General features: G+C 40.6%; 1 protein-coding gene across 1 annotated transcript in view; it reads right to left on the bottom strand.

The window, feature by feature from the left end:
- ABHD2 (abhydrolase domain containing 2, acylglycerol lipase) overlaps positions 1-25,840 on the bottom strand; it is an 89,805-nt gene that overhangs the window by 26,755 nt on the left and 37,210 nt on the right. Inside the window, exons 4-5 of the mRNA XM_010986734.2 lie at positions 15,278-15,453; positions 12,003-12,170 (exon numbers count right to left, since the gene is read on the bottom strand). Of these exons, the coding sequence (XP_010985036.1) occupies positions 12,003-12,170; positions 15,278-15,453 (344 nt within the window). The remainder of the gene's footprint in view (positions 1-12,002; positions 12,171-15,277; positions 15,454-25,840) is intronic.

Here is a 25,840-nt window from a genome sequence, read left to right as displayed (position 1 = left end):
AATGTTAACTATTATTATGTCTGTTAATTCTTTTTTCTTTTAATAATATCATTTAAGTCCACCCATGTTCATAGAAGCTTTATTCACAATAGCCAAAGGTGGAAGCAACCCAAGTGTCCAACAACAGATGAATAGATAAACAAAATGTGGTACATGTATATAATGGAATATTATTCAGGCTTAAAAAGGAAGGAAATTATGACACATATTATGACACGGATGAACCCTGAGGCCATTATGCTAAGTGAAATAAGCCAGACACAAAAAGACAACTACTGTATGGTTCCACTTATATGAAGTACCCAGAGTTGTCAAATTCATAGAGACAGAAAGTAGAATGGTGGTTGCCAGGTGTCAGAGGCAGGGGGAATGGGGAATTGTTGTTTAATGGATATTGAGTTTTAATTATGCAAGATGAACAGCGTTCTGGAGATCGGCTGCACAACAAGGTGAATGTACTTAACACTACTGAACCGTACACTTAAAAATGATGGAGATGGTAATCTTATATGTATTTTACCACAATTTAAAAAAATCATTTAAGCAAGGAATTGTAGCTTAACACTTGAAAAGGCCAATCTAGATTTCTAGATTTTTCTCCAAAGTAGTGTTCTTTGATCTGATTGCACATTAGAATTACCTAGGGATCTTGCAAAACAATAACAAATATTAATGCCTGGGCTCTTCCCAAATTAATTAAGTCAGAATATATGCGGGTAGGACTCGGGCATGGGTGTTCTTTTTACAGGATTTTCAGGTGATTCCAAGGTGCAACCAGGGCTGAGAACCACACGTCTAGGGAACAAGGATCTCTCTGGCTCAGATCAACAGGAGAAAGCATTTTTTAAAGGCATGCTCTCTGTCTCTGGACCAGCCCTTTACAGACTTCCCTTTCCACTTGCAGTAAGCAACCTTCACACATGGGGGCACTGCTCTGCCTTTTGCAAGCTTCTGAAGCAGGGCTGTTAGCCTGGCAGCACCTTTCCAAACTATTTTCTCATAGCCAGGTTTCCGCAGGGGGCAAGCCCCTGCTCAACCCAACCAGGCGCCTCTTCTGGGTCCATCAAATTCCTAACAAAAACAACGTTAAAGCCCTAAATACAATTGCTTTCTGGTAATCTTTTTTGTAGAGTGCATCAGAAAAGCTGCATTGATTCATTGGTTCTCAAAGCACGCTCCCTAGGCCAGCAGCATTAGCAATACCTGCAGCTGTTGAAAATGCAAGTTCTTCAGCCTCACCCCACCAACTGAATCAAAAACTCTAGGGGTCAGGCTTAAATGGAGGGCTTATTAAGACACAGATTGCTGGGACCCACCTCTAGAGTTTCTGATTCAGGAGGTCTGGGTGGGATGAGAATTTGCATTTCTAACGAGTGCCCAAGTGGTGTTGGTCCAGTGACCACACTTTGAGAACCACTGTCCAAGTTGACAAGAAAGGTAGGTGAAATCCTCAATTTTCTGTTTCTTTTGTCTTTTAAAAGGGCAGTTTGGAGAGATGCTGTATGTCACTCATAGTTAAATAAGTGCAAATTAAAACAGTTCTCAGTCCTTTTCCACTGCCCATATTAGAAAAGATCAACAAGTTTGCAATACACAGCACTGGGGAGGGTATGAGTAAAGGCTCACTGGTCCATCCACTGATGAGGGAGTAGGCACTGGGATAGCCTTTAGAAGGCAATGTGGTAACATCTTAATGCTTTTAAAAGGACAAACCTTTGGTCCTGCAATTTCACTTTGGGGGACTTCATACTGCAGATATGTGAAAAGATATATGCACATGTGTGCAAAGATATATGTGCAAGAATTTTCAATACAGTTTTATTTGTAGCAGCAAAGGACTGGAAACAACCTAAATTTCCATCAGTAGAGGACTAGTTAAATTTCTGTGAAAAAGAATGACGTGGCGTTGGATATGCTGACTTGGAATAACTCTGAGCCACCTTACTGAGGGACAAAGTCAGGGACGGGGCAGTGGGATGGCAACATTTCCGGTGTGTACTTGGGTTTTAAAGGGATTATATGCGCACACATACCTGATTGAATATTTGCTGAAAAACTGTAGCAGGTATTGCTTTTCTGGAGAGGAGAACCAGGGGCTTGGGTGGGAGGGAGACAGTTTGACTCACTGTATATAGATGTTTGCACTTTTTGAATGTTTTTACTGTATATATTTTTCACTTTTCAATAAAAAAATCCAGCTGGTTTAAAAATCTAGTAAAAATAAAGAATAATTTCTTAAAAAGATGTGTAAATCTCCTTAGACCAGTTTTAACTATGCTAAATACACCCAACATACCCCTCATGCTGGAGCAGTGACTTGTGCAGCTTGTGATGGGGACATTATTCATGCATAAGACATGGTGCTGAGGGACTTATTTTCAATAAGTTACTACCACTGTTTCCTTGAGATTCTATCTGATTTCTATTTATTTATTTTTTATTTTGGGGGAAGGTAATTAGGTTTTTATTTATTTATTTTTAATGGAGGCACTGGGGATTGAACCCAGGACCTTGTGCATGCTAGGTACACACTCAACCACTGAGCTATACCATCCTCTTACTGCCTAGTTTTTTTAATCCCTTGGCTAATCATTTATATCTTTATATTTTGTTCTAACATTGGATGAACCTCTGTTAGATTCACCACTGTATCTGTGGGGCCAGGCGCTTAGCAGGTACTCAATCACTGTCACCTAAATGAATGGGAAAGATGCACTATGTTCCAGGTCCTGTGCTAGGAACCTAAACACAGATGAGGAAGCAGATTTAAAGGGACAAAATGACTTCCCCAACCTCACACAGTGAGTGAGAGGGAGGACCAGGCTTTGGACCATGTCTAACCCCAAAGCCCACGTCCTTTGCCTGGCATCCCACATCTATGTAAGTAATTGTACTGCCGGGATTTATTGTTTAATTGTTAAAAGTCTTACTTTCTCACCACCGGATCCTTTTAGTCCTATCTATCTTGATCCAGGTTTGAGACTGATTATTTGAGACTTAGAAGAGATGTTCAGATGTCACTGGGGCAGTAACAAAACTCGGATTTTGATAAACAACAAAGTCCTACTGTACAGCACAGGGAACTATATTCCATACCTTGTAATCACCTATAATAAAAAAGAATATGAAAAGGAATATATATGTATAAGTGAATTGTTATGCTGTATACCAGAAATTAACACAACATTGTAAATCGACTACAGTTCAATTAAAAAAAAAACCTCGGATTTTGTAACTTCAGATTTGCTATACTACTGAGGAGCAATTACAGTTAATTGGGTAGGCACTTTGGGAGCCTCAATTTAAATCCAAGCACTTCTGATCTGGATAAAAGGTGAGCCCTGCCTAATCCTGGACAAGCTATTGAGTGTTTTATGAAGAGCTGCCATCTCTATCAGGCAAGGAAAAGGCAAGAATGTGGTCTCTGCCCAGCTCTGGCATCAGCCTTCTGGTAGACTCTGGGTCTTCCTGGGGTCTCCACCTGATGTCAGTTACCAAACGCCCTCAGTGTCTGGGAACCCCTCCCTGGGCTCTTTTATTAAGAGCTACAGTGATCTGTTTTTTAATATTAGGAGGATTTTAATGAGGTTCTAAGTATTTAATCTTTACAGGATTAGCATCAGTAACAAGATTTAGGTATCTAATCTTGCAGCAGCTTTTTAAGGAAAGATGAAATATGAGACACTAACCTAGCCTTAGAGAGATGAGTGCTACAGGACTATCTTGGAAAAGCAAACTGCTGAGGACAGGAAAGACATTTTTCTTGTACCTCCCACTCGTAAACAAAGACAAGGCTAAGGCTGCCTGAAAACTATTATTTCAAAAGCCACTTCTCCCCAAATGGCACTAACATGACTAAGTAGGTTCAAATACAGGGACACAGAGACGTGGTGTTCCTTGTGGATGGAGACTTTGAGTCATCTCTATATCCATGCTAGGCACATGGTGGCTGTGCCAACAATGTTAGCTGGGTAAGAAGGAAGTCTGAATCATGTGGAATGGAAGCACACAATATGGGCCAGTGTGACTGTGCAGGGGACAGGAAAGAAGTACCTAAATATCTTTCCCACTAAATTTAATCCAAGAGAGTGATTTGGTCAGGCTAGCAACATGGCTCGCTGGCGGGTAGTTGGGAGCCTAGCAGCCCCTGTCATTTTCATAGTGAAGATGAGTCATTTTTTAGAGCTGTGGGCAAGCTATTGCAAAGCTGAGTCACTTAGGGAGAAAACAGCTCTAGAAATAGAAGTGAGAGCCCTCTGCCCACCATATTAGTTGGCCTTGCCCTTATCTCTGAAACAAAGATTTTCACAAATGAGTTTTTTTGGTTTTGTTTCCCTAGGTGTAGAAATGCCAAAAACTGCCCTCTTCTGGCTGAAGGTTAAATATTCAGATCTCATCCCAAAAATGCAGACACGTCAATGCTTCTTCTCTACAGTTCCTCTCAATATTACTCCTCAACATGTCCCCTTAACTCTGGGCCCCTGGGCACCATCTCAGTGCTTGGTGATTCTCAGTAGATGGTCTTGCCAGATGTTTTACTAAGATGCTTGAGCTTCTGCAAATTCATTATATTCACTTTCCAACTCTTCCTCTCTCTTTACCCATTTCCTCTTCCTCTCTTCCCACCATGTCCTTCTGCCATTATAACACTTGACCATCACAGAGGGAACACAGTTCATGGCTGGCATCTGGAATAATGAATATGATTCGAAATGGAGCCCACATAAGTGGTAGATACGACAAGCTTATAGAAACATCTGTGTTCATGATCTAATCACATATCTTTAGATAGATTGAGCAGTAAAAACAAAGTAGAAGTTCCTTAAAAATCACTGTCTTAAAAAAAAAATCACTGTTTTCAACTCCTTATGGCAAGATGTCTTGGATCACGGGTGATCTCTACAGCCTGCTGGATGGCAGGGTGACCAGACATCCTAGTTTGCCTGAGAGAGTCCTGGAGTATGTCTGTTATTCTGATGCAGTTATTCACTCACAGAAGTGACCCAGTTGGGATGCTAAATTATATGGTTGCCCCAGGTACAGGGCCTCCCTCCCTTCTAAAACAGAAATGCTGCCATCTAAGCAATGCAAAGTTTTCTGATCTTACACTGAGGTTCCAAAAGACAGTTTGAAAAACAAAAATTCCAGTATTAAACCCAGCTGGACACTAATGAGCTCCTCCGCCAATCATGCTATGATTTCAGGCCCCTATTCTCAGCTTGATGCCTAATGTGAGAGAGTCAAGTGTTTAAAAATAAGGGAAGAGCCCACTTCACTGTTTTAACTCACAGGAAAAAGTAACTTAAATCATTTGAGACCATTTTCTTTTCTCTCTAAGTGAGGCACTAGATGCAGGAAATTAACCAAAAAATAATGTAAAAATTGAAAGCGAAAATCTGGTCCTTGTCCTCAAAAAGGTTCCTGTTGGTAAGTATTCTTTTGGGACAAGCCCAGCTGTAAGTGCAGACTGATGGGGACTGCTTCCCCGATTCTTCCATGGTGAACGGTTCCTCACTAGACTGGGAGCTTCAAGAAAGCAGGGACTTGGACTCCAGCCTGTATTCTCATCACAGGATCTGGCCCCATGAATGTCTGCAGGATGTGAGATAAACAAAAACCAGAGCTCAAACCCACCAGGCCTATTTCTGTGGCTCAGAGAAGCTCCTGGCTGCTCTTTTGCTTTAAACCTAAAATGCATCCGACTGGGAACTATTTCCTGACTCCTCAGAAGTATCAGCAGGACACAGCCCCTTTCACAGAAAGGCAATGGAGGCTGTGGTTCAAAAGCCTGGGCTCCAGGACTTGACTGTTTGGGCTGGAAACCTGGATCGTCCACTCATCAGCTTTGCCATCTGGAGCAAGTTATTCAACCTGGCTGAACCTCAGTTTCCTCATCTGTAAAGGGGTGGGGGGTGACTGATTTAATACATCCAATAAAGTACTTAGAACAGTGCCTGGCACACAGCAAGTGCTATGTGAGCAATACCTACTAATAAAAACAGTAATGACCACTACCACCATAGCAGCGACAGATCTTTTTAAACGCTTGACTGTCTCCCTGCTCCCCTATATTCTAATTCGCAATATCCTAAATAGAAAATGAACACCATGGCGGAGGTGGTACTGAGTTGGGGTTAAGAATCACGCAGTTTGAATGCTGGTTCTGCCAGTTACTTGTTGTGTGACCCCAGGCAAGGTACTTAACCTCCCTAAGCCCGGGAAGTGGGGAAATCAACACCTACCTCTGAGGCATCAGGAGGATCAAGGGAAGAGAGACACTCAGCGCGTGCCTGGCACTGTTAGTGTGAGATAAGTGGTAACTGCTGTCATGCAGGATTTTCCTTAATTTATCTTTCAAAGGCAGCATGAAGGATTCTCAGTCACAAGAATGTATAATATCCCATTTAGAAATTCTTCTGTTCAAGAGAGATTTGTTTTCAACAGTTTCTAATCCCATCAGCGAAGACGCCCAACAACAAGGGATTAGCGCCTCTGTGGTTTACAGTGGAGTTAGTTTGATGAGTGGGAAAAGGTCTTTTACAATTTTCTCAGAAAGAGAGTTCTGAGCTGGTGCAGAACAGGAAAAGAAGAATGAAGGCTTCACGCTGATGCCCTCTTTAGTTTGCCTCTGGTCAAGATCACAGTTTCAAAAGGCCAAAAGGGTACCACAGTGACTGGAAGGCCTGCCATCTGCTCCAGGGGCAGCACGGTTTGCACAAGGGCAGGTCACATAACCATAAGACACACCTGTCTGAGATACACTAATCTGCACAGTATCACCTTACGTCCACATCCCTCACCTCTGTCCTTCTAAGAAGAAGTGAACACCTCCTGTGGGCTAAGCAGGCGCGAGGCACTAGCAGGGAGGTTGATTCTGGGTTCATCTCACTGTTCTCTCTACTTTTGTATATTGTGAACATTTCTATAATAAAAAGTTAAAAGGAAAAACTGAAGAGGAAATAATGGACGTGTAAGACCTACATCTATGGCTCTCAACCCTCGGGGAACCTTACACTCCGGGGGCCGGACTCCAGCATTGGTATCTTTTAGAATTTCCCAGGGGGATTTCTAATGTTGATAACCACTGACCTCCACAAAGGGAATGAGAAGTTCTTTACCAGAAAAATAAGGGAAGACTTGAAGGGAAGTGCCATGTTCCTGGATGAGAAAATACTATACTAATAAACTTTTCCTAGAAGAAAACATAGGCAAAACATTATCTGACATAAATCTTAGCAATGTTCTCCTAGGGCAGTCTACCTAGACAATAGAAATAAAAGAAAAAATAACAAATGGGACCTAATTAAACTTACAAGCTTTTGGACAGCAAAGGAAAGTATAAACAAAACAAAAAGATAACCCATGGAATGGGAGAAAATATTTGCAAACGATGCAACTGACTATTTCCAGAATATAGAAACAGCTCATACAACTCAATAACAACAACAACAAAAAACCCAAACAACTCAATCAAAAAATGGGCAGAAGACCTAAAAAGACATTTCTTCAATGAAGACATACAGATGGCCAATAGGCACATGAAAAAATGCTCAGTATCGCTAATTATCAGAGAAATGCAAATCAAAACTACAATGAGGTATCACTTCACACCAGTCAGAATGGCCATCATTAAAAAGTTCACAAACGATAAATACTGGAGAGGGTGTGGGGAGAAGGGGACCCTCCTATATTATTGATGGGAATGTAGTTTGGTGCAGCTATTATGGAAAACAGTATGGAAATTCCTTAAAGACTAAAAACTAAAAATAGACTTAGCCTAAGATCCAGCAATCCCACTCTTGGGCACAGATCTGTAGGAAACTCTAATTCAAAAAGACACATGTACCTCTGTGTTCATAACAGCACCGTTTACAATAGCTAAATATTGAAGCAACCTGAATGTCCATCGACAGATGATTGGATAAAGAGGTTGTGGCATATATATGCTACTCAACCATAAAAAATAATAAAATCTGCAGCAACATGGCTGGACCTGGAGCTTGTCATACTAAGTGAAGTAAGCCAGAAAGAGAAAGACAAATACCATATGATATCACTTACATGGGGAATCTAAAAAAATGACACAAATGAAGTTATTTACAAAACAGAAAGAGACTCAGAGACATAGAAAACAAACTTATGGTTACTGAGGGGGAAAGGAAAGTGGAGAGATAAATTGGGATTTGCAGATACTAACTACTATATATAAAATAGATAAACAACAAGGTCCTACTATATAGCACAAGGAACTATATTCAGTACCTTGTAATAGCCTCTAATGAAAAGAATATGAAAAGGAACATATGTACACATGTATGTATAACTGAAGTATAACTGAATCACTAGGGTTGTACACCAGAAATTAATAACACACTGTAAACCAAAAAAAAAAAAAAAAAGAAAACCTAAGCAGTAGACTAATTCAGGAATGAAAAAAAAATAAACTTTTCCATATTATACATTAAAATTTCTATTAAAAATTGTGATTCACCAAAATCTACTTTCCCTCCCTAGGAAGAATGCCCCTCCACCGCCTGACTGAAGTTAGCTTTGACCATGGAAGGTGCTTTGACCAATAAATTGTGACCTTGATCATTTCCAGGCAGAAGATTCAAGAGCCACGCTCTTTCCACTCTGAGGTGGATAACGCTCCAGCTGGGGCTGCCCCTTTGCCCTGGGTCCTTGAGTTACGGTGGTGATGGGGCATATAAGATTTGTAGTGTGAGGAAGAAATACATCTGTCTTTAAACCACTGAGATTTGGGGGTTGTTTCCACCACAGAATCTAGTCCTTCTTGACTGGTATGGAAATTCAACACAGAAGCTGACAAAATCATTCTGAAATTCAATTGAAAAAAATAAACATGCAGGGAGGGAAAAAACACATGCTGAAGAAGCAGTGAGCCAGGGTGAATCCTATCAGCTATTAGGCCATATTACAAAGCAACAGTAATTAAAAATGAATAATATTGGGTTTAGAAATAAAAGTCGACAAATATATTTGTACTGAAGTACATGAAGTCCATAAATAGACAGCTATTCAATACATGACTGACTGTGATGAAGGTCTTTCAATTCTAGTGTGCTAACTGTTGAGCTGCCTCAGTTTACCAGTCAAAAGTGACAAACATGGGCTTTGCTCTAATGTATCAGGCCACCTTTGTTGAAGGATTGCTCCTTACTCACCAGTCCCTGGAAACATTTATTAAAAACCCATTCTTTAATTTTTTTTATTTTTTAAATTGAAATATAGTTGATACATAATATTATACAAGTTATAGGTGTACAATGCAGTGACTCACAATTTTTAAAGGTTATACTCCATTTATAGTTACTACATTTGCTATATTCCCCGTGTTGTACAATATATCCTTGTAGCTTATTTTATACCTAATAGTTTGTACCTCTTAAGCCCCTACTGCTGTATCACCCCTCCCTCCTTCCCTCTCCCCACTGGTAATTACTAGTTTGTTCTCTATATCTGTGTCTGCTTCTCTTTTGTCATATCCACTAGTTTGTTGTATTTTTTAGATTCCACATATGAATGATATCATACAGTATTTGTCTTTCTCTGTCTGACTTATTTCACTTGGCACAATACCTTCAAAGTCCATCCATGATGCTGCAAATGACAAAATTTCATTCTTTAAAAACCCATTTTTTAAACTAAAGTCACATCAACAGACTTAAGGAAGCACTAATGCTTTCTCTGAAGCTACCAAGGATATTTTCTTGTCTGGATTTCAACAAACTGTCTGAGTTCTGGATTTTTGACCTAAGGTCACATTTGTTTGATCTTATCACCCCAAGGTTAAATAATGCACCTCAACAGTTAAAAGACGTACAGATAAACCAAAGAACTAAATAGCACAGCTAGAAAAATCACCCGTATCTGCTAGGTCACCTGTCTTTTTGGAAAACTACTAAACTATAACAAGCTATAGGAATTTACTTCTAAAATTGTGATGAAACAAATGGTAACAACAATAAAAAAGGAAACAAATTACTATGAAAAACTTGGGGATTGAGCTTGCCCTTGATGGACTCGCCTCACCCCATGAACTTTCCTCACTCATAGCCCTCTCCCCAGACCAGATGGGCCATGCTCTTAAAAGGCAGCTGTAAATGCTATTTCTCCCACAGCCCACTCCCCTCTGTATATGAGCTCCAACCTCTCCTCACCTTGAGGACCTGGCTCAAATCCTTTTCCTGGGAGAACCAACCCTTCCTTCCACGGGAGCCTGGACCACACAGACCCAGCTCTTCTCCTAGGATTCTGGAGGCCAGGGCAGCCTGATCCAGGCTCTTGTCTCGGCTCTTCCATGTACTGGCTCTATGCCCTGCCCACGTTACCTAGCCTCTCTGTTTCTGTCTTTTCATCCCAATTTTACAAGCTGCTGTGATGATGGAAGGGATTATGTCCATGTGAAACAGTGGTGCTGTGTTGGGCACACAGTAATGCTGGCATTTCTTGTTGCTGGCACATTGTGCTGCTCGCTCACATTCCCGAGTTTCCATCCCAGGCCCTGCGGCCAAGCCACGACTTCCCATGCTCTACTTGTGCAGATGATTTGTATATCCAAGTTCAGGACCTTATAATTGTTCCCCATAGCTTTCATTTTTGTTAGATTCTCCCTGTTTTTGCCTTTTGGATCCAAACCTGTTCCCCACCTACTCACTATTTAAATGTGTAAATCTGGATCTTCACTTATATCTTCAGGTCATTGACCAAACTTAGGACAGAACAGAGTCTGTAAAGCGGGTGTCTTAGGTGGGAGTACACACAGAGGAGGAGTGGGATGGGGAGCACCCAGCCTGGCCCAGAGCAGGTGCCCTGCTCTTGCTTCCCTACCTGCCCTTATACTCCACCAACGGCAGCATAAACTAGAACAACCTCACTGGAGGACAATCTGACAATGAGTACAAATGTGCATAAAAAATGCCAACTCTGAAATTCTATTCCTGGAAATTTACTCCCAAGAAGTCATTAAAGAGATGAAAAAATTCCCTGTAAAAGATATTTATAGCACATCATTATTTAAAATACTGAAAATCTTTAAATAATCTAAATGGCTACAAAGAGGAATGGTTAAATAAATTACAACAGGGTAATCGTAGCTCTTAAAGGCAACATGGCTCTTAAAAAAGATTAAATGTAATGACTCTGCATCTCTCTGTTAGTGAATACAAAGTTATTTAAATTAAGTTACCATAGATATACACATTATGACTGCACCTAAATAAAAACTATGCACACATAGATAAAACAATGGAAGGACAAAGAAATAGAAAATTAGTTATGGTGAGAATGTAGACATAATTTTCAGTTGTTTCCCATGAAAACACACTATAATTGATTTGGTTATAAAAATCCCAAATGTTGGTACACATACAGACACATATTTTAAGTGTTTATTATTTATGTTTGTATATATAATCTGAAGGGAGAGCTAAATAAGAGTCAAGAATGAGTGAGTGGTCCAGAGCACAGAGCCTTGGCTAACACAGTACTTCAATTAAAGGTAAGAAGCATTTGTCAAAACATGAGCTCAAGTTCTTGTCCTCAAGGAACTTGAAATCCAATGAGTTGTTAATGTGCCAGATTTCCTTCCCCTGACATCCATGTGCCTCATCACAACATTTGCCTTCCAGTCCCAAGAGTCCTGAGCGTCAGGAGGGCACAGGGGACAAGGGCATTAACTAACCAGCAGGGGACCTTGGGCAAGACCTTCCCCTTAGAGCTTCAGTTTTTGCCTCTCTCAGTTTCTGCCTCTATGGGAGAAGATGGAGTGGTCCCACTGCCCGTCTGAAAGGCTGATGTGAGGCATGGCTTCACAAATGCCCAGTACAAGTTGGCTGCTATTATAATTGGGTGCCCCACCATCTCCTGTAGATGGGCATATATTCTAAACTTAGAAAAGTAAGGCAGAAGCAGAAGTAGCAGCACTCCTGCAGTGGGAACAGAAATGAGGGCTCCTCCACAGGGCCATGCCCCAAGCTTACCGTAGGTGAACATGCGTGGCGAAGTCAGTTCAATGTTGGGCAAGGCACCCAGGTGGTTCAGCACAGCACACCGATAGCCGTTTTTCTGGGCATAGTCGACAAAGGTGCGGATGTACTGCTTCTCGCTGTGATTGGCAATTCCAGGGCAGATGACCATGGTGATGTCATCTACAGGGTGGAGAAAGAGATTCCGAGATAGCCAATAAACAGTGACATGGTAAATGAACACAATTACACTTCACTGGCTTAGAAAGCAGTAGGAGAGAATTTAACAAGACCCTTTCACTCAATTCTCTGGGAAAGAATATCTTTCCCTTCTAGCTGGAACTGTCTGTATCAGTGCTTCTCAAACAATTTATGGTGAAGGGTCAGCGGGTCAGTTTTTAAAAGTTCCAATCCACTGTGGACAGACACTTTTGAAAAATACAATAAAAATTAATTACTAGAAAAATGAAATAATAATTACAAATCTCAATTTTTTATTATTAGCTTCAACAGATATAAAATCACCCTGTCAAAGTGCTATATGTTTCTGAACATTGGTCTTAATTTCTATATGAAGTTCTGTATGAATGAATGAATGAATAGAAAAATAAAAAGCAGTGTTTGCAAAGACCTCTTTGATCCAGCAGTTTTACTTTCAGGTATTTACCCTATAGGTACACTGTACATATGCAAAACAATGTATGTACAGTACAGATTGCAAAGGCAAAAGATTGGCCATAACCTAAATGTCCAGAAATAGGGGTCTTGATAAGTAAATTATTGCATATCCAAATGATGAAATATTACGTAGCCCTTAAAAATAATGAGACATCTTGGGGGAAGGTATGGCTCAGTGGTGGAGTGTATGCTTAGCATGCACCAGGTACTGGGTTCAATCCCCAGTACCTCAATTAAAATAAATAAGTAAATAAAGAAACCTAACTACCCCCCCCAAACAAAAACAAATTTAAAAATATTAAAAACAGAAAATAAATTAATTGAAATATTAAAAACAAAAAATAAATAAAATATTTAAAAAATAATGTGACATCTTTGTATACACTGATACAGCAAGCTCTCCAATATGTATTAAGTAGAAAAAAACAAGGTGCAGAAAAAGGTTATGATATGCTACTGATTGTGTCGGGGGGAAAAGACATCTATGTTTATAAATGCATCCACTAGCTCTGGAATCATACACAACAATCCTAACAGTGGGTACCACTGGGGAATAAGGGTGGGAGAGAGACTTGTATTCTCACTGGACGTCCTTTAGTACCTTTTGAATTTTCTATCATGCGTATTGCTTACTTACTTGAAAATATGAATATGTATTTTTCTTTAAAAGAAAAGTAGTGGTGTTTAGGTTATTAAATCTAATCATAAATTTTCCTTCCAAAAGTTAAGATAAAAAAAATTTAAACATTCTTATGTAATATACATACAGAACTTTAAAATTTCTATAAACCTTGACCTTGTAATTCTAATTCTTGGAATCCTGCCTTAAATTTTATGATTAAGGATACTTACCAAGCAATTATTTAAGAATAACACAATTACAAGCAGGCTAAATGTCCAAACCCAGAATGATTAAATTATGGTATGACCACATTGTAGAATATTAAGCAATCATTAAACATTTGTTATTGAAGACTTCTAGACTTTTAATAGATATGGGAAAATGTAATGCATAATAATTTAAATTTTGGAAAGACTTGGTGTAGAATTGCCAAGTAAATCAAACAAAATGTTAACAATGGTATGCTGGGTGTGGAATTACAGATGATTCTTATTTTCTTTCTTTCTTTTCTTATTTTCTTTCTTAAATGTTTCTCTCTTATCTGCATTTTCTACAGCAAGTATTTATTCCTTTTGTAGTCAGAAAAAAGTCATAAAAAGGGAAAAAGGCTGCTTTTCTTAGAGCATTTCTTGGAAGCAAATACTGTCTTCTAGAACCACCTCCATCAATCCTTTCTGGGGACAGGGGTGCTAGAAAGACAAGGATGAGTACAAAAAAGAATCAAAGTTTCGCCCATTTCAACTTTCCGTCTCAGTTCTGGAGGAGCAGACTGGTTAAATTAAGTTTTGTGCTTTAGCAGTAGAAGGAGTCAGAGCGTTAGAAACAAGGGAAAAAAACGTTTCACTGGGTATGGTAGAGAAATAAATATTTGAAAGATCAGCTACCAGACTTATAAACACAATGTGAACTCCTAATCTATTCATTTATTCATTCCTTCTGTGACTGTTTATTGGACTCTGGGGATTCTTATCCCCAGACAGATAATAAACAACTACACAGATAAGTTTAGAGAGTGGCAGGTACTGTGAAGAACTAGAGCAGGAAGGCATGATGGATTTCCCAGAAAGGAAACACTAGTTAGAGGAATCTGGGATCATCCCTCTGAGGAGGGGGCACTGGAGCTGAGAGCTAAGTGATAAGGAGGCAGTCACGTGAAGTTCTGGGACAAGCATTCCAGACAGAGGGAACATAAGCTGAGTTGTCACCAGCTACTCAGCAGTTCTAAGTGCTTTAAATAACTGAGAGTTGTAATATGTTTACAGGAATTTACTCTTAAATATTTACTGAGCTCCTATAAAAAACTAGGTGTTTTGAGTACTATAGAACTCAAGAGATACATTCTCTTCTGGTTGGAACAGCACTTAAAGGATGCTGTCATCTAATTCCATTCCCTCAAAGTCCTCATTGTAAAGCTTTTTATGAATGTTTATTGTGCAAGTTGGACAGAGCAATCTGAGTTCCATCAGCAACAGAAATTGTGGCTATTTCTGAGAAATAGGTGTTCCAGATCCCTAGAAACCTAAGCAGAGGGTATTTCGAGAGTCTTTGTCGTCTGCTGTTACCCAGCAAACAAGACCAGCCTACATTGCATCTCTAAGTCTCAGTTTCCTCATCAGTAAAATAAGGAGAATAAGGCACTGGCTACTGTGATGACTAAATGAGATAATAGTATATACAAAGCACATACAATAGTCTAGCTTCTGCTGCTGTCATCAAACCAGAGGCCTGGTCCTGCGGAACCTGGGCTCCAAGTTCATACACCAAGCTTCTGTATTTCACGAGAGGATTTAAAAACTATTCGACAATGCTTTCTGAAGAACCCTGCACAGTGCCCGGCAAGCACACACAGGAGCCAGTTCTTGCTCGTTACTCCTAAGTGATGCAGACCCTCAGCAGACTTCCTACCCGCCCCAAGCATTTACACCAGCTCCCTCAATGATTAGTGCCCATCCCGAGTGATGGCTCAATCATATGACCTAGGCTAGCTCACCTCCCACACAGTGCTCAGCCAAGGGCTCGAAGAGGTCAAAGGTCGAAGTGGCTCCATCAGACATGGTGATGAACTTCCGGTGCCCATATGGGTGTGGCGACCTCACCCTTCCCATCTTCCCATACAAAGCTGTTTGGATGTGTCCACTTTTCCCCCAGATCAACGGTGGAATGTATCTAAGAAAAAAGGAGAGGAGAGGTCAATTTCCCCACAATCCTTGAATAATGCTCTAAAGAAAGCTTTCAGCAAAAGTCTTTCAACCTATTAAGTTTTCCCTTGATAAATTCTGTACACTAAGCACAAATATGTGATTTTTTTTTCTTAAACCTTACATCCATGCCACAACTAATCCCCTTTCCACATTTTTGCATCAGATTAGCTTTAGAAATCAACCAGGACACGCTTAAATAGACAGGATTTCAAATTTAGGTGTTAATTAATTCAACGCGGGTTATTTCCATAATGCAGAATAGAAAGCTAGCAAGTAATACGTTTTGAACACATGTTATTTGACAGAGTTAGCCTCATTATCAAATGAGCTAATGTATATAAAATAGCTAGCATGGCGCCTACGCGCATTAAATGCTCACTTCTCTGCCTTCCCCACACAAGGCGGACCACAGCTGCAGGGGTTACTCCATTAATCAAACTTGCTGCTTCTGTTAAACTGGGAAAGGCTGCAAACCCTTCTAAGAGTCTGTTGAGTGCCCTGTGCATGTGTGTGTCAGGGATGGAGGGCACTGTACGCTCTGGAGAATGTGCTGGAAGGGAAGAGCAATATAAATATTTGTTGGATTAATGAGGATAAAGGCTTGTTAGCATAAGCAAGGCATGACACTACCTTAACAACTGTCCTTTGTGAAAACAGAGTGACTCTGGGCCTTGGTAGGAAGTGCAGAGATCATAAACTACTTATTTACTGGGAAAACAAGGTGCTCCAAGTTACAATTAAGAAATGATTATAGTTAAATAAAAAAAAATGATTATAGTTCACAACCACAGTGCAAGATGATCCCATTTACTGAAAGTGCTGTTGGTTTCTCTTCCTTGGCTTTGAGCCCAAGCTTGATGATTGACTAGGATTTGTGTTCTATATAAATGAGAGACATATAATATAAAATGGTAATGACATCAATCCTTCATCTCTGCATCATATCACAGTGATTTGTGCCTATCATTTCTGTCAGACCAGATGATCCTAGAAGCTCTTCTTAAATTGAACCAGATTTACTCTTTTTTTTAAATCATAATTCATTAAATCTACAAATTTAAGAGAAGGGAGATTATCATCTTAAGCAAGCCAGTTCCCAGACAAGCTTCCTCTTTGAGGGCAGGGAGGAGAAGGAAGAATATTTTAAGATCTAAGGACAGGAAACCACTTGCTAGCATAACACCACAGGTGCAAATCTCAGTGCAGAGGCCATGGCCTTTGGAAAGCAGGCGAAGGCATTTATAAGAGATGAGTGGATTTTGACAATAATAAAAAGCAGGCTTGTAAAAATAATGTCAATTGGACAACTGAATACTAAACAAGATTTAGATAACAGAATTTATAAAGGGTTTCAGACTACCAAGTTGGGCAATAAATTGTATGTAGTGGGAGGGGTGTGATCCAAGAAACCAAACTTCTGATTGCTCCTGGAGGAAAAGCTTGAAGAAAATTTTGTTCATAACATAAATTAAAAATAGAAATATGTTGATGTTAAAAATGTCAGAAGAATGGGTTAAATCTCATCGGCCTATCTTCTGATCTGATTTAGAATATGGTATAATTCTAGAAGCTATGATAAAAGAATAAAATTTCCTTTTGGCTATTCACAGATTTCCCACAGAATCATGACACACGGGCTCATCCTGAGGCCACGCTCCTGATTCAAGGGAATTTTGGCAACTGCCCCACCAAGTGGCCTCTCACTGAGTCTTGTTCCACCCACCAATGGAGGGATAATTAACACACAAACCTGCCCCTCCACCCCCTCATTGTTTGAGTCTCAGTGGCTTGGCCTAGGAGGCACACCACAGCCTGGGGCCTGCTTACCTTTCTTATCCAGGCTCCAAAAAACCTGAACCACCAGCCTGGCTGCCTCCACCCCAAACAGGCACATCATGTACTGGGCTATTTTTTCCCTCCCTCCGGTGGAGGCACTGGGGATTGAACCCAGGACCCTGTGCATGCTAAACATGCACTATACCACTGAGCTATACCCACCCCTCTGTACTGAGCTATTTTACCCCAAGTACCTTTGCTCAAGCTGTTTCTCCTGTCCTTCCACACTCAATTCTTCTCCTGCCCAGCTACTACATGTGTTTTAAGAGTCACTTCTAATCAGGTTTTTGGGGGAGCTTCCCTTCTTTGTGCCCCTGGCAAAGAACCCTGCACAGAACACCCACGAGGCTTGATTTTTAAAATACACTCTTTTCAAGCACACTCCTCCCCGCCACCCACTGGAGCCAGGCTTATTATCCTTTGTGTCAATCCCCAGGGCACTCAACACACACTCAGCTTGTAGGGAGGGCTTGCTGTTGAACAGACTACAGACTCACAAATCTGAAAAGACAAAAATATGCTTAAAATATCATATGCGCCATAGTCATGTGAATTCAGCTGTGGCATGATTGGTATTTGGCTACTGTTCTCTTTCCAGGCTACTGAGCACCATTCCCAGACTGGGCTGGGATAAAATTCTCAAGTTGTGTGAGTGTGTGTGTGTGTGTGTGTGTGTGTGTGTTGCGTGTGTGCATGCATGAATAAGCGACTACCTCAGGATCACTTGAGACTTGCTTAATTCAGCGTAAGGTCAACTGTGCACAGTGGAAGTTTGACAATGTATAATTTTTTATGACGATACCACCTACTGATAAAACACGGTTTTTAATTAACTTCGCAATAACACAACACTGGGGCTTATAAAATTGAGTTTTCGCATAGCATATTTATTGTCATGGAGTTTTACTGTTTTTGTTTGTTTACATAACTTATCCACAGATCTCAAGAGAAACATTAAGAAACAAACAAAAAAACCAGAATAGGTGCCTAGTCACGTGGTTTAGGTCAGGGAAGAAATACAGAGCAAAACAATAGAATATTTTCAAATTTATATAAATGTGGGAACAATTAAGAGATGCTGCTGAAACGGTACACAGAGGGATATGTTTTACTCTACCTATGCAGTAGTTTGTCTGAAAATACAGCTGCAAATAATTCCACCTATTCCTGTCCCTGCAAACAATTCTTCCCATCAGGAGGTAGACACCTCTCCACCCGCCATGAGTCTAGGCTGGCCTGCGACTTATCTGGGCTGGTAGAACATGGTGGGAGGATTGCTGTGCAGATCTGGCCCTTCTGAGGTCTGGCGGCTTCTGCCTGTACCTACTCGGAAGCCTGGTGCTTTGTTATAAAGAAGCTGGGTCTTGATTACCCAGTAATGAGGGGAAATATGGAAGGGGCCCTAGAGGTTGAGAAATAAAACCTAGAACTACATGCATTCTAAATTTTATAGTATCACCAAACTGCCTCCCACAAAAAAGGGACTAATTTACATTCCCACCAATCATGTAGTGAAGTACCTGTCTTCCTCATTCTCATCAATCATTGGTGTTTTCAATCTTTTACAGTTTTGGCCACTTTGATAGGCAAAGAATGAATATTTCATTTCAATTTCTGTTTCTTAAGGTTTGTCCAACCTATGTTAAAAAAAAAGTTTCTTATCTGAATTTGCATTTCCCTGATACATATGTTTATTAGTAATTTGTATTTCTTTTCTGTGAATTTTCTGTTCATAGCCTTTGTGCATTTTTCTATTATGTTTTTCTTTTTCCGTTTTTATTTTTATCACTCCTATATTGTCTTTATATATTATATTTTGGAAAGGTTTTCTCCCAGTCTATTGTGTATTTTAAATTTATCTTTTATATAACTTTTATATTTTGTGGTTAAATTTGTTAGTTTTTTTCTGTTAAAACCTTTGTGTTTTACATTTGGTTTTAAAAGGAGCTGTTCCAAAGGGTAGATAAGTTATCATGTCCATGAGATTTTTAAAACATTATATAAATATATGTTATATATTATTTACTATATATATAGTAAAATAGTAAAAATATGAAAGTGAATGATGAACATCAAAATTCAGGTTAGTGGTTATTCTGTGGAGTAAGGGAGGCTAGTGAGTTTGTAGATTGGTATACCAGGGGCTTCAAATGTATCTGTAACATCTTATAATTTAAATGAAAATATGAGACAATTATGGCTAAATATAAGATCTGATAACATTAGAAGATGTTCACATAGGTGTTCATATCACATTTTTGGCGTTTGTAACGTTTAATAATAAAAAATATTTTAAAACTTAAAAAAATAAAAAGAGCTATTACAACACCCAATTATAAACATATTCTCCAATATTTCGTTCCATTATTCCTATAGCTTTTAAAAATGTATTACCCTTAAATCCACTTATTTTTGTAAATGATGCGAAGTAGAGATCTAATTCATTTTTTCCGGGCAGCTAATTGTCCTTATACCATAAATGGCCCATCCTTTCCCTACTGATTTCAATTGCTATTTTAAATATATACCAAGTTCTCAACTAAATATTTGGATTTGTTTCTACATTTTCTGTTCTGGTTCACTGATTTCTTGGTCTGTTCTTGTGCCAATACGGCACCACTTTAATTAACATGGCTTTATGGACTATTTCGAGAGTTGACAGTAAAGGCTCACTTCACTCTACTTTTCCAAAATTTTTGTTGGCAGACTTTTGGCATTTTATTTTTCAAATGAACTATATGATGAGCTTGTTTTATGAAAATTTGGGGTTTTTTAAATTGAAAATACACCAAACTTATATACTACTTTGGGAAGAACTGACATTTTTACAATTTTGACTTGTCCTATTCAGAAACATGGTGTATCTCTCCATTATTCAATTACTTATGTCTGACAGTAAAATTGCTTCATGCTTCAATACGCAGGTTTTACCATGCTAATTTGCCTGCATTTCTACATTTTTAAAGCTATTCTTAGAGTTAGCATCTGGCCATGTTTTACTCCTAACTCCCAGAAAGCAGAAGTGATGTCTTCTACTTCTTATCTAGATGGTATTTTGTCCAGTGTTGTGCTGTGGTCCATGGTTAATAAATGCTCATTACTAAGAAAGAAGCTAGAAGACCACAACAAAATACAGAGGCCAGCATGTCTTTATTTTCTGAACCTATTTATGATCAACATCTGGCTCTACTAACAGAACTGCCCAATGGGAAAGAACACAAGGGAAAATCTGCACCTCCTCCCCACCCACACCCCTCCTTATACACACAGAAATATGTACACACTGCCTTTGGGCAGATGGAGTTCACATGAGCAAAGACAGATGGTTGCTGGGCTATTTAAAAGAGAATTGGAAAAAAAGCTGACTAATGCTCATCTTTGCCCTAAATCTGTGGGCGACCAATTCTTCCTTATGGGACTTGGGTCCCTTGGTTGTAGATCAAATCACTTTATAGCTTTTAAACGCTGGCTTAGCTGTTACTCCCTTTGATTTTCCCCAGTACCTCTCTACCAAATCAGCCGAGGGCTTGGCACACAGTAGGTGTTTAGGATATGTTGTCTGAGATTAAGCCTCCCACCATGACTCCCAGGAAGTCCTTCCCAGTGAACCAAATGCCCATCAGCAGCTGCTCCTTGGCATTTTGAGTTTGTATCCAACAGGACGCTTTGGTTAAAGCAACAAAACCCAACTCTGACTAACTTAAGGAGGGACTATTGTAGAGGGATGCTGGAGTGCTCACCAAATGGACAAGAGGCTGGAGAACCAGTCTTGAAGAGGGCAGGGGGCAGGAAGGAAACCAGGGGGCTGCTCTAGGCATGTGCCCTTTACACAGTCTGCAGCATCACCCCTTTGAAAGAGTCAATGTCCCAGGAATGAGGTGTCCAGAAAAAGGAATTTCAGAGTAGGTGGGCAGGACACCTTGATTCACTACCTACATTCGTCGGAGAGAAGAACTTCCCCCAGAGGAAATCTGTGTGTCCTTGGAGAAGAAGAATGGATGCTGGGCAGCAGGAAAGTGACAAATGTCCCCTACAAGCTTTTTAGCTGGACTTGGCTTTAGTTTAAGAGGCTTTTTCAGTGCCCCTAACACCCCACTGCCCCATCAAACCATGTAGTTTCCTCTAGTTCTTTTAAAAGTCACCTCTTTCTTTCTGTCTCTGTTCCCCAAACCTGGTCCCAACTCTTAGTATTTCACATCCTTCTCAAAGGTGTCTACTTTGAAGCATCTGCTTTACCTATAACACAATGCAGATCAGAAACAAGCTACCTAGTGTTTTTTCCTCACATATCCATCTCTGTAAATGCAAATTTTATATTAAAAAAGTTTTTTTTCTCTAAAGGAGACATCTAGGAAAGTAGAGTTTTTATAACTCCTGGTCTTTACTGGTCTTAAAATAGCACACTTTGCACAACCCATCAATTTACCCCTGCTGTCTTTTTGAGGTAAAATTCACATAACATGACCATTTTAAAGTAAACAAGTCAGTGGCATATAGTACATTCACAACATCGTGCAATCATTACCTTTATTTAGTTTCAGAACATTTCATCACTCCAAAAGGAAACCCTACATGCGTTAAGCAATCACTCCCCATTCTCTCCCATCCCCCACCCCCACCCCCACCCTTGGCAACCACTAATCTGCTTTCTGTCTCTAAGGACTTACATAGTCCGGATATTTCATGTAAATGGAATCATACAATATCTGCTTTTGGTCTTGCTATTTCTCACCAGGCATTATGTTTTTGAGGTTAATTCATGTTGTAGCACATATCAGTACTTCATTCCTTTTTATGGCTGAATAGTATTTCATTACATGGATATACCACATTTTGCTTAACCATTCATCTGTTGACGGACACTTGGATTGCTTCCACCTTGTGGCTATTAAGAATGGTGCTGATATGAACACTTATGTACCAGTCTTTGATTGAATACCTGTTTTTAATTCTTTTGGGTGTATACCAAGGAGTGTTATTTCTGGGTCTTCTGGTAATTCTATGCTTAACATTTTGAGGAACCTCCAAACTGTTTTCCATGGCAGCTGCAACATATTACATTCCCACCAGCAATGTACAGGGGTTCCAATTTCTCCACATCCTTGCCAACACTTGTTATTTTCCATAGAAAAAATTATTATAGCCGTCCTCATGGGTATGAAGTGGCATCTCCTTGTGGTTTGATTTGCATTTCCCTAATGATTAATGATATTGAACATCCCTGCCATTTTGACTCTAGGCTTTCTTCCCCTTTAGCTCTACTTCTGTCTCTATCTCTAATATTAATCACAATTTAAAAGATAAACTAGTTGATAAACATATGCATACTAATAGCCTCCTGTTCATTTCACAACGGCTATTACTGATAGAATCAAATTAGAATAAAACTGGCAACAGGTAAAACTGCATGTGGTATAATTTAGTACTGTCTAAATTTTGACAAAAGAATCCAGTTTTCACACAAGCATTTAGACTTGCAAAACTTAACCTAGAGAATTTGTCTTGGTGAGAAGAATAGCCACAAGAGAACTTTCTAGAGAAGCAGCTATGGTCAGTAACATATAATATGGGCAAAAAACTGATCCCATGCTTTGTAGTAAAAGTTGAATAGAAAACAAACATGATGAAGATAAAATTTAACTGTATTATATTTTAAAATCATCATGGAATCAAATTGGCTCAATACAATTTGTTCCTGAAAATAATTTCTCTAAAACTCTTTAATGTTAGCATAACTCTGATGAAAATATTTGTATTCCAAATGTCCTCTCCTAAGCCTCTTCCTAATGGGAATGCAGGTGGTTAGAACCCAACTAGAGCTCCACTCCTGAATGCTCCTCCTTTCCAGCCCAACCCAGACAAAAGACTTGGGGCCAGCAAAGGAGATGATATGAACTAAAAAATAAGGAACTGGGTGGAAGAGAAAGTCTCAAATGCAAGGTCCACACAGGGGCTGTGGAGATCCGTGGATGTCATCTGAGAAATCTTGCTCTCTTCCATAACAAGGAAGTGATAGGACCCATGGTTTCACAGAGCAAAAGGGAATGTGAGGAAAGAGTTACCGGGCTTTAGTTATCTGCACGGATGAGACACATGTGAAGGCAAAGGCCACTGGACTCTTACTAGAGCAAAGGAACATCACCTGGAGTGAAACCTGGGGCCTCTCCCTTAGTGACTTTGGGCACATTAAGGATGTTCCCTCAAGCTCTTTACCAAAGGCAATCAAGAGTATTAGAGGTACTAGTTATGGCTCCAGCACCATGAATTTATCTACCTCCTTCTTGGAACGCAGAACATTTTATTTAGCTAAAGCACTTCACAGTTTTTCAAAGTCCTTTTTTGTACAGGATTCCATTGGCCTTTGATAACAAGTTTGTGAAATGGGCAGCTGTTGTTAACTGTGGGGACCCTGAGGTCCAGGGAGTTAAAGGCTTGGGCATGGTCCCTCTGCTAATCAAGGGCAGAGTTAGGACTTCAACTGAGGCCTTGACCACTGCGTCCAGTGCTTATCTGGATGCTAAAATAGGCCTGATGAGGACAAATAGATGCTTTCATTCCAGAGCCTCCTATGACACAATTAGTCATCCTTTAAAAATATTAGTTATCTATAGAACCATTGTAAATGAGGCTTAACATATCTTACGCAGTCAACAGCCAGCCTCTAGCTTTAAAAATGTCAATTTAGCATGTGTGTGTTCCAGAGTTGTCCATTTTTAAGGCTATGGCCAAACAGCGGCTTCTCAGCAACAAGGAAAGCCCTGGTAGTTACTCCCGATACAAATCCGCTCGTTGAAGAACACCGAACTAGGACTCTCAAGCCAGGCGCTGGCAATAAACAGGAGAAAGGGCAAACACTCCAACCGCGCTCTGGGGCTTTGGCCAGCACAACAGTCATGGCCAAGGGGTCATTTGACAGTGACCCATTCTCCTGTTTTAACTTTTGCTCTCTCCTCCTCAGGGTCATTCTGTTAGCATGGTGGGGTCGTGTCTCACCCATAGCTTGATCCTCAAGTTAAAAGGTCAAACTATCAACTATAGTCACATCACCCCCTGAACACCCTTTGGGAAGGAACATACTGTTTCTCGGTAAGTTGAGCCCAGGCATCTCTCTTTCAGGGCCAGGCAGATGGTTGGGATTGCGTTAAACACAGATGGCATTGGGGGCCCGAGGTTAGGGCTGTGTTGTAAACAAAAAAAGCCCAAATCTTTAAATGCCAGGTGCAGCAAGACGCTCCCTCTTGCAGGAGAGGCACACAGGCCGTGGCTGCCAGAGGGGACGAGAGACTCCCAGCTCACAGGCAATGAGGGCCTGCACCAAGGAAGTGAGTGTATGTGCACGTGTGTGGGTGTGTGTGCCTTTCTTGGTGTAAAGAGCTGAATCCGTACAAGTTAAATTGTATATGATGCACCTCCACTGAATATGAGAAAGAGGATCAGGGTAAGAATTAAACATGTAATGTTTGAAAAGAATAGTAATTTAATTTACCCCCTGCCTAAATTCCAGGCACTGGGCAGAAGAAGGAAGTCCCAGCACAGAGCAATCTGCCTGCAGGAATCCCCTAGGCATCCACAGCACCTCTGGGATTCACCTAGAACTCACTCTCGAAGTTTAAAAGGTCATCCGGCAAGATGAGTGGCTGCCTCCTCAAGAAGTTTGTGACTTCCGAATGTCAGCATCTGTTGTGGGAAGCCCAACGAGCGCACAGGCCCTGCCTCTGTTCTCAGCACAGGTGGCTCACTCCACAGGCGCGGCTCTGTCAATTGACACCCTGCTCCTTGGTTTCCCTCTATGTCCGCAAAGAGCCAAGCCCGAAGGGACACCTCAGTGACAGGGGCAGAAAGCAGGGGGGTTACGTCGTCCCGGGAAGCCCTCCCAAGAGAAAAGCTCCCTCTGGTCAGGCCCACAGGGCGTTGCCTCACAGCTGCTCCAGTTTCTCTCCTGACAAGCTCGGTTTTGAGTGGCCGATGATGTCCTCTGCTGGCCTTCAGCTGAGACGCCGGCTGGGCTCAGGGCAGGTGCTGGGACTCTTGGGAGACATGGGCTCAGGATGGCTCCTCAGCTTCCACAGAGAAAGCCCTTCTCAAGAGGCCCTCCACCCTGCTCAAAGCATACCCTCAGGTTAAAAAAAATTTTTTTTTTTCCATTTCAGGAAAAATATTTGTCCACTGACAAGAGAGATGACCTTTACTCTAACCAAGAGATTTGTTTGGAGAGTGACCACATGGACCAGGAATGGCTCTAGGAGCACGTGGCTGGCATCTGGGACCCAACCAAAGACATTATCAGGACTGAGCCTGCCTCTGCGTATGTTTTCTTTTGGCTCTTACATGTTGTCAATAGAATCCAGAGATTAGCAAGACACAGCGCCTGCCCTTGCAGGGTTCACAACCTGGGGGTGGGAGCACATGAGGAATACACAGACGACTATTGCAACAGAGAGGAGGAGTGGGCAATGGGGTCAGAAGGCCAGGATGGGATGATGTTATGGGGAGATGTGATCACGTGGCTAAGAAGT

Source organism: Camelus dromedarius, chromosome 29, assembly GCF_036321535.1.
Source record: "Camelus dromedarius isolate mCamDro1 chromosome 29, mCamDro1.pat, whole genome shotgun sequence".
In the NCBI taxonomy this organism is placed as follows: Eukaryota; Metazoa; Chordata; class Mammalia; order Artiodactyla; family Camelidae; genus Camelus; species Camelus dromedarius.
The sequence above is the reverse complement of the archived record's forward strand: the minus strand, read 5'-3'. Positions and strand labels throughout refer to the sequence as shown.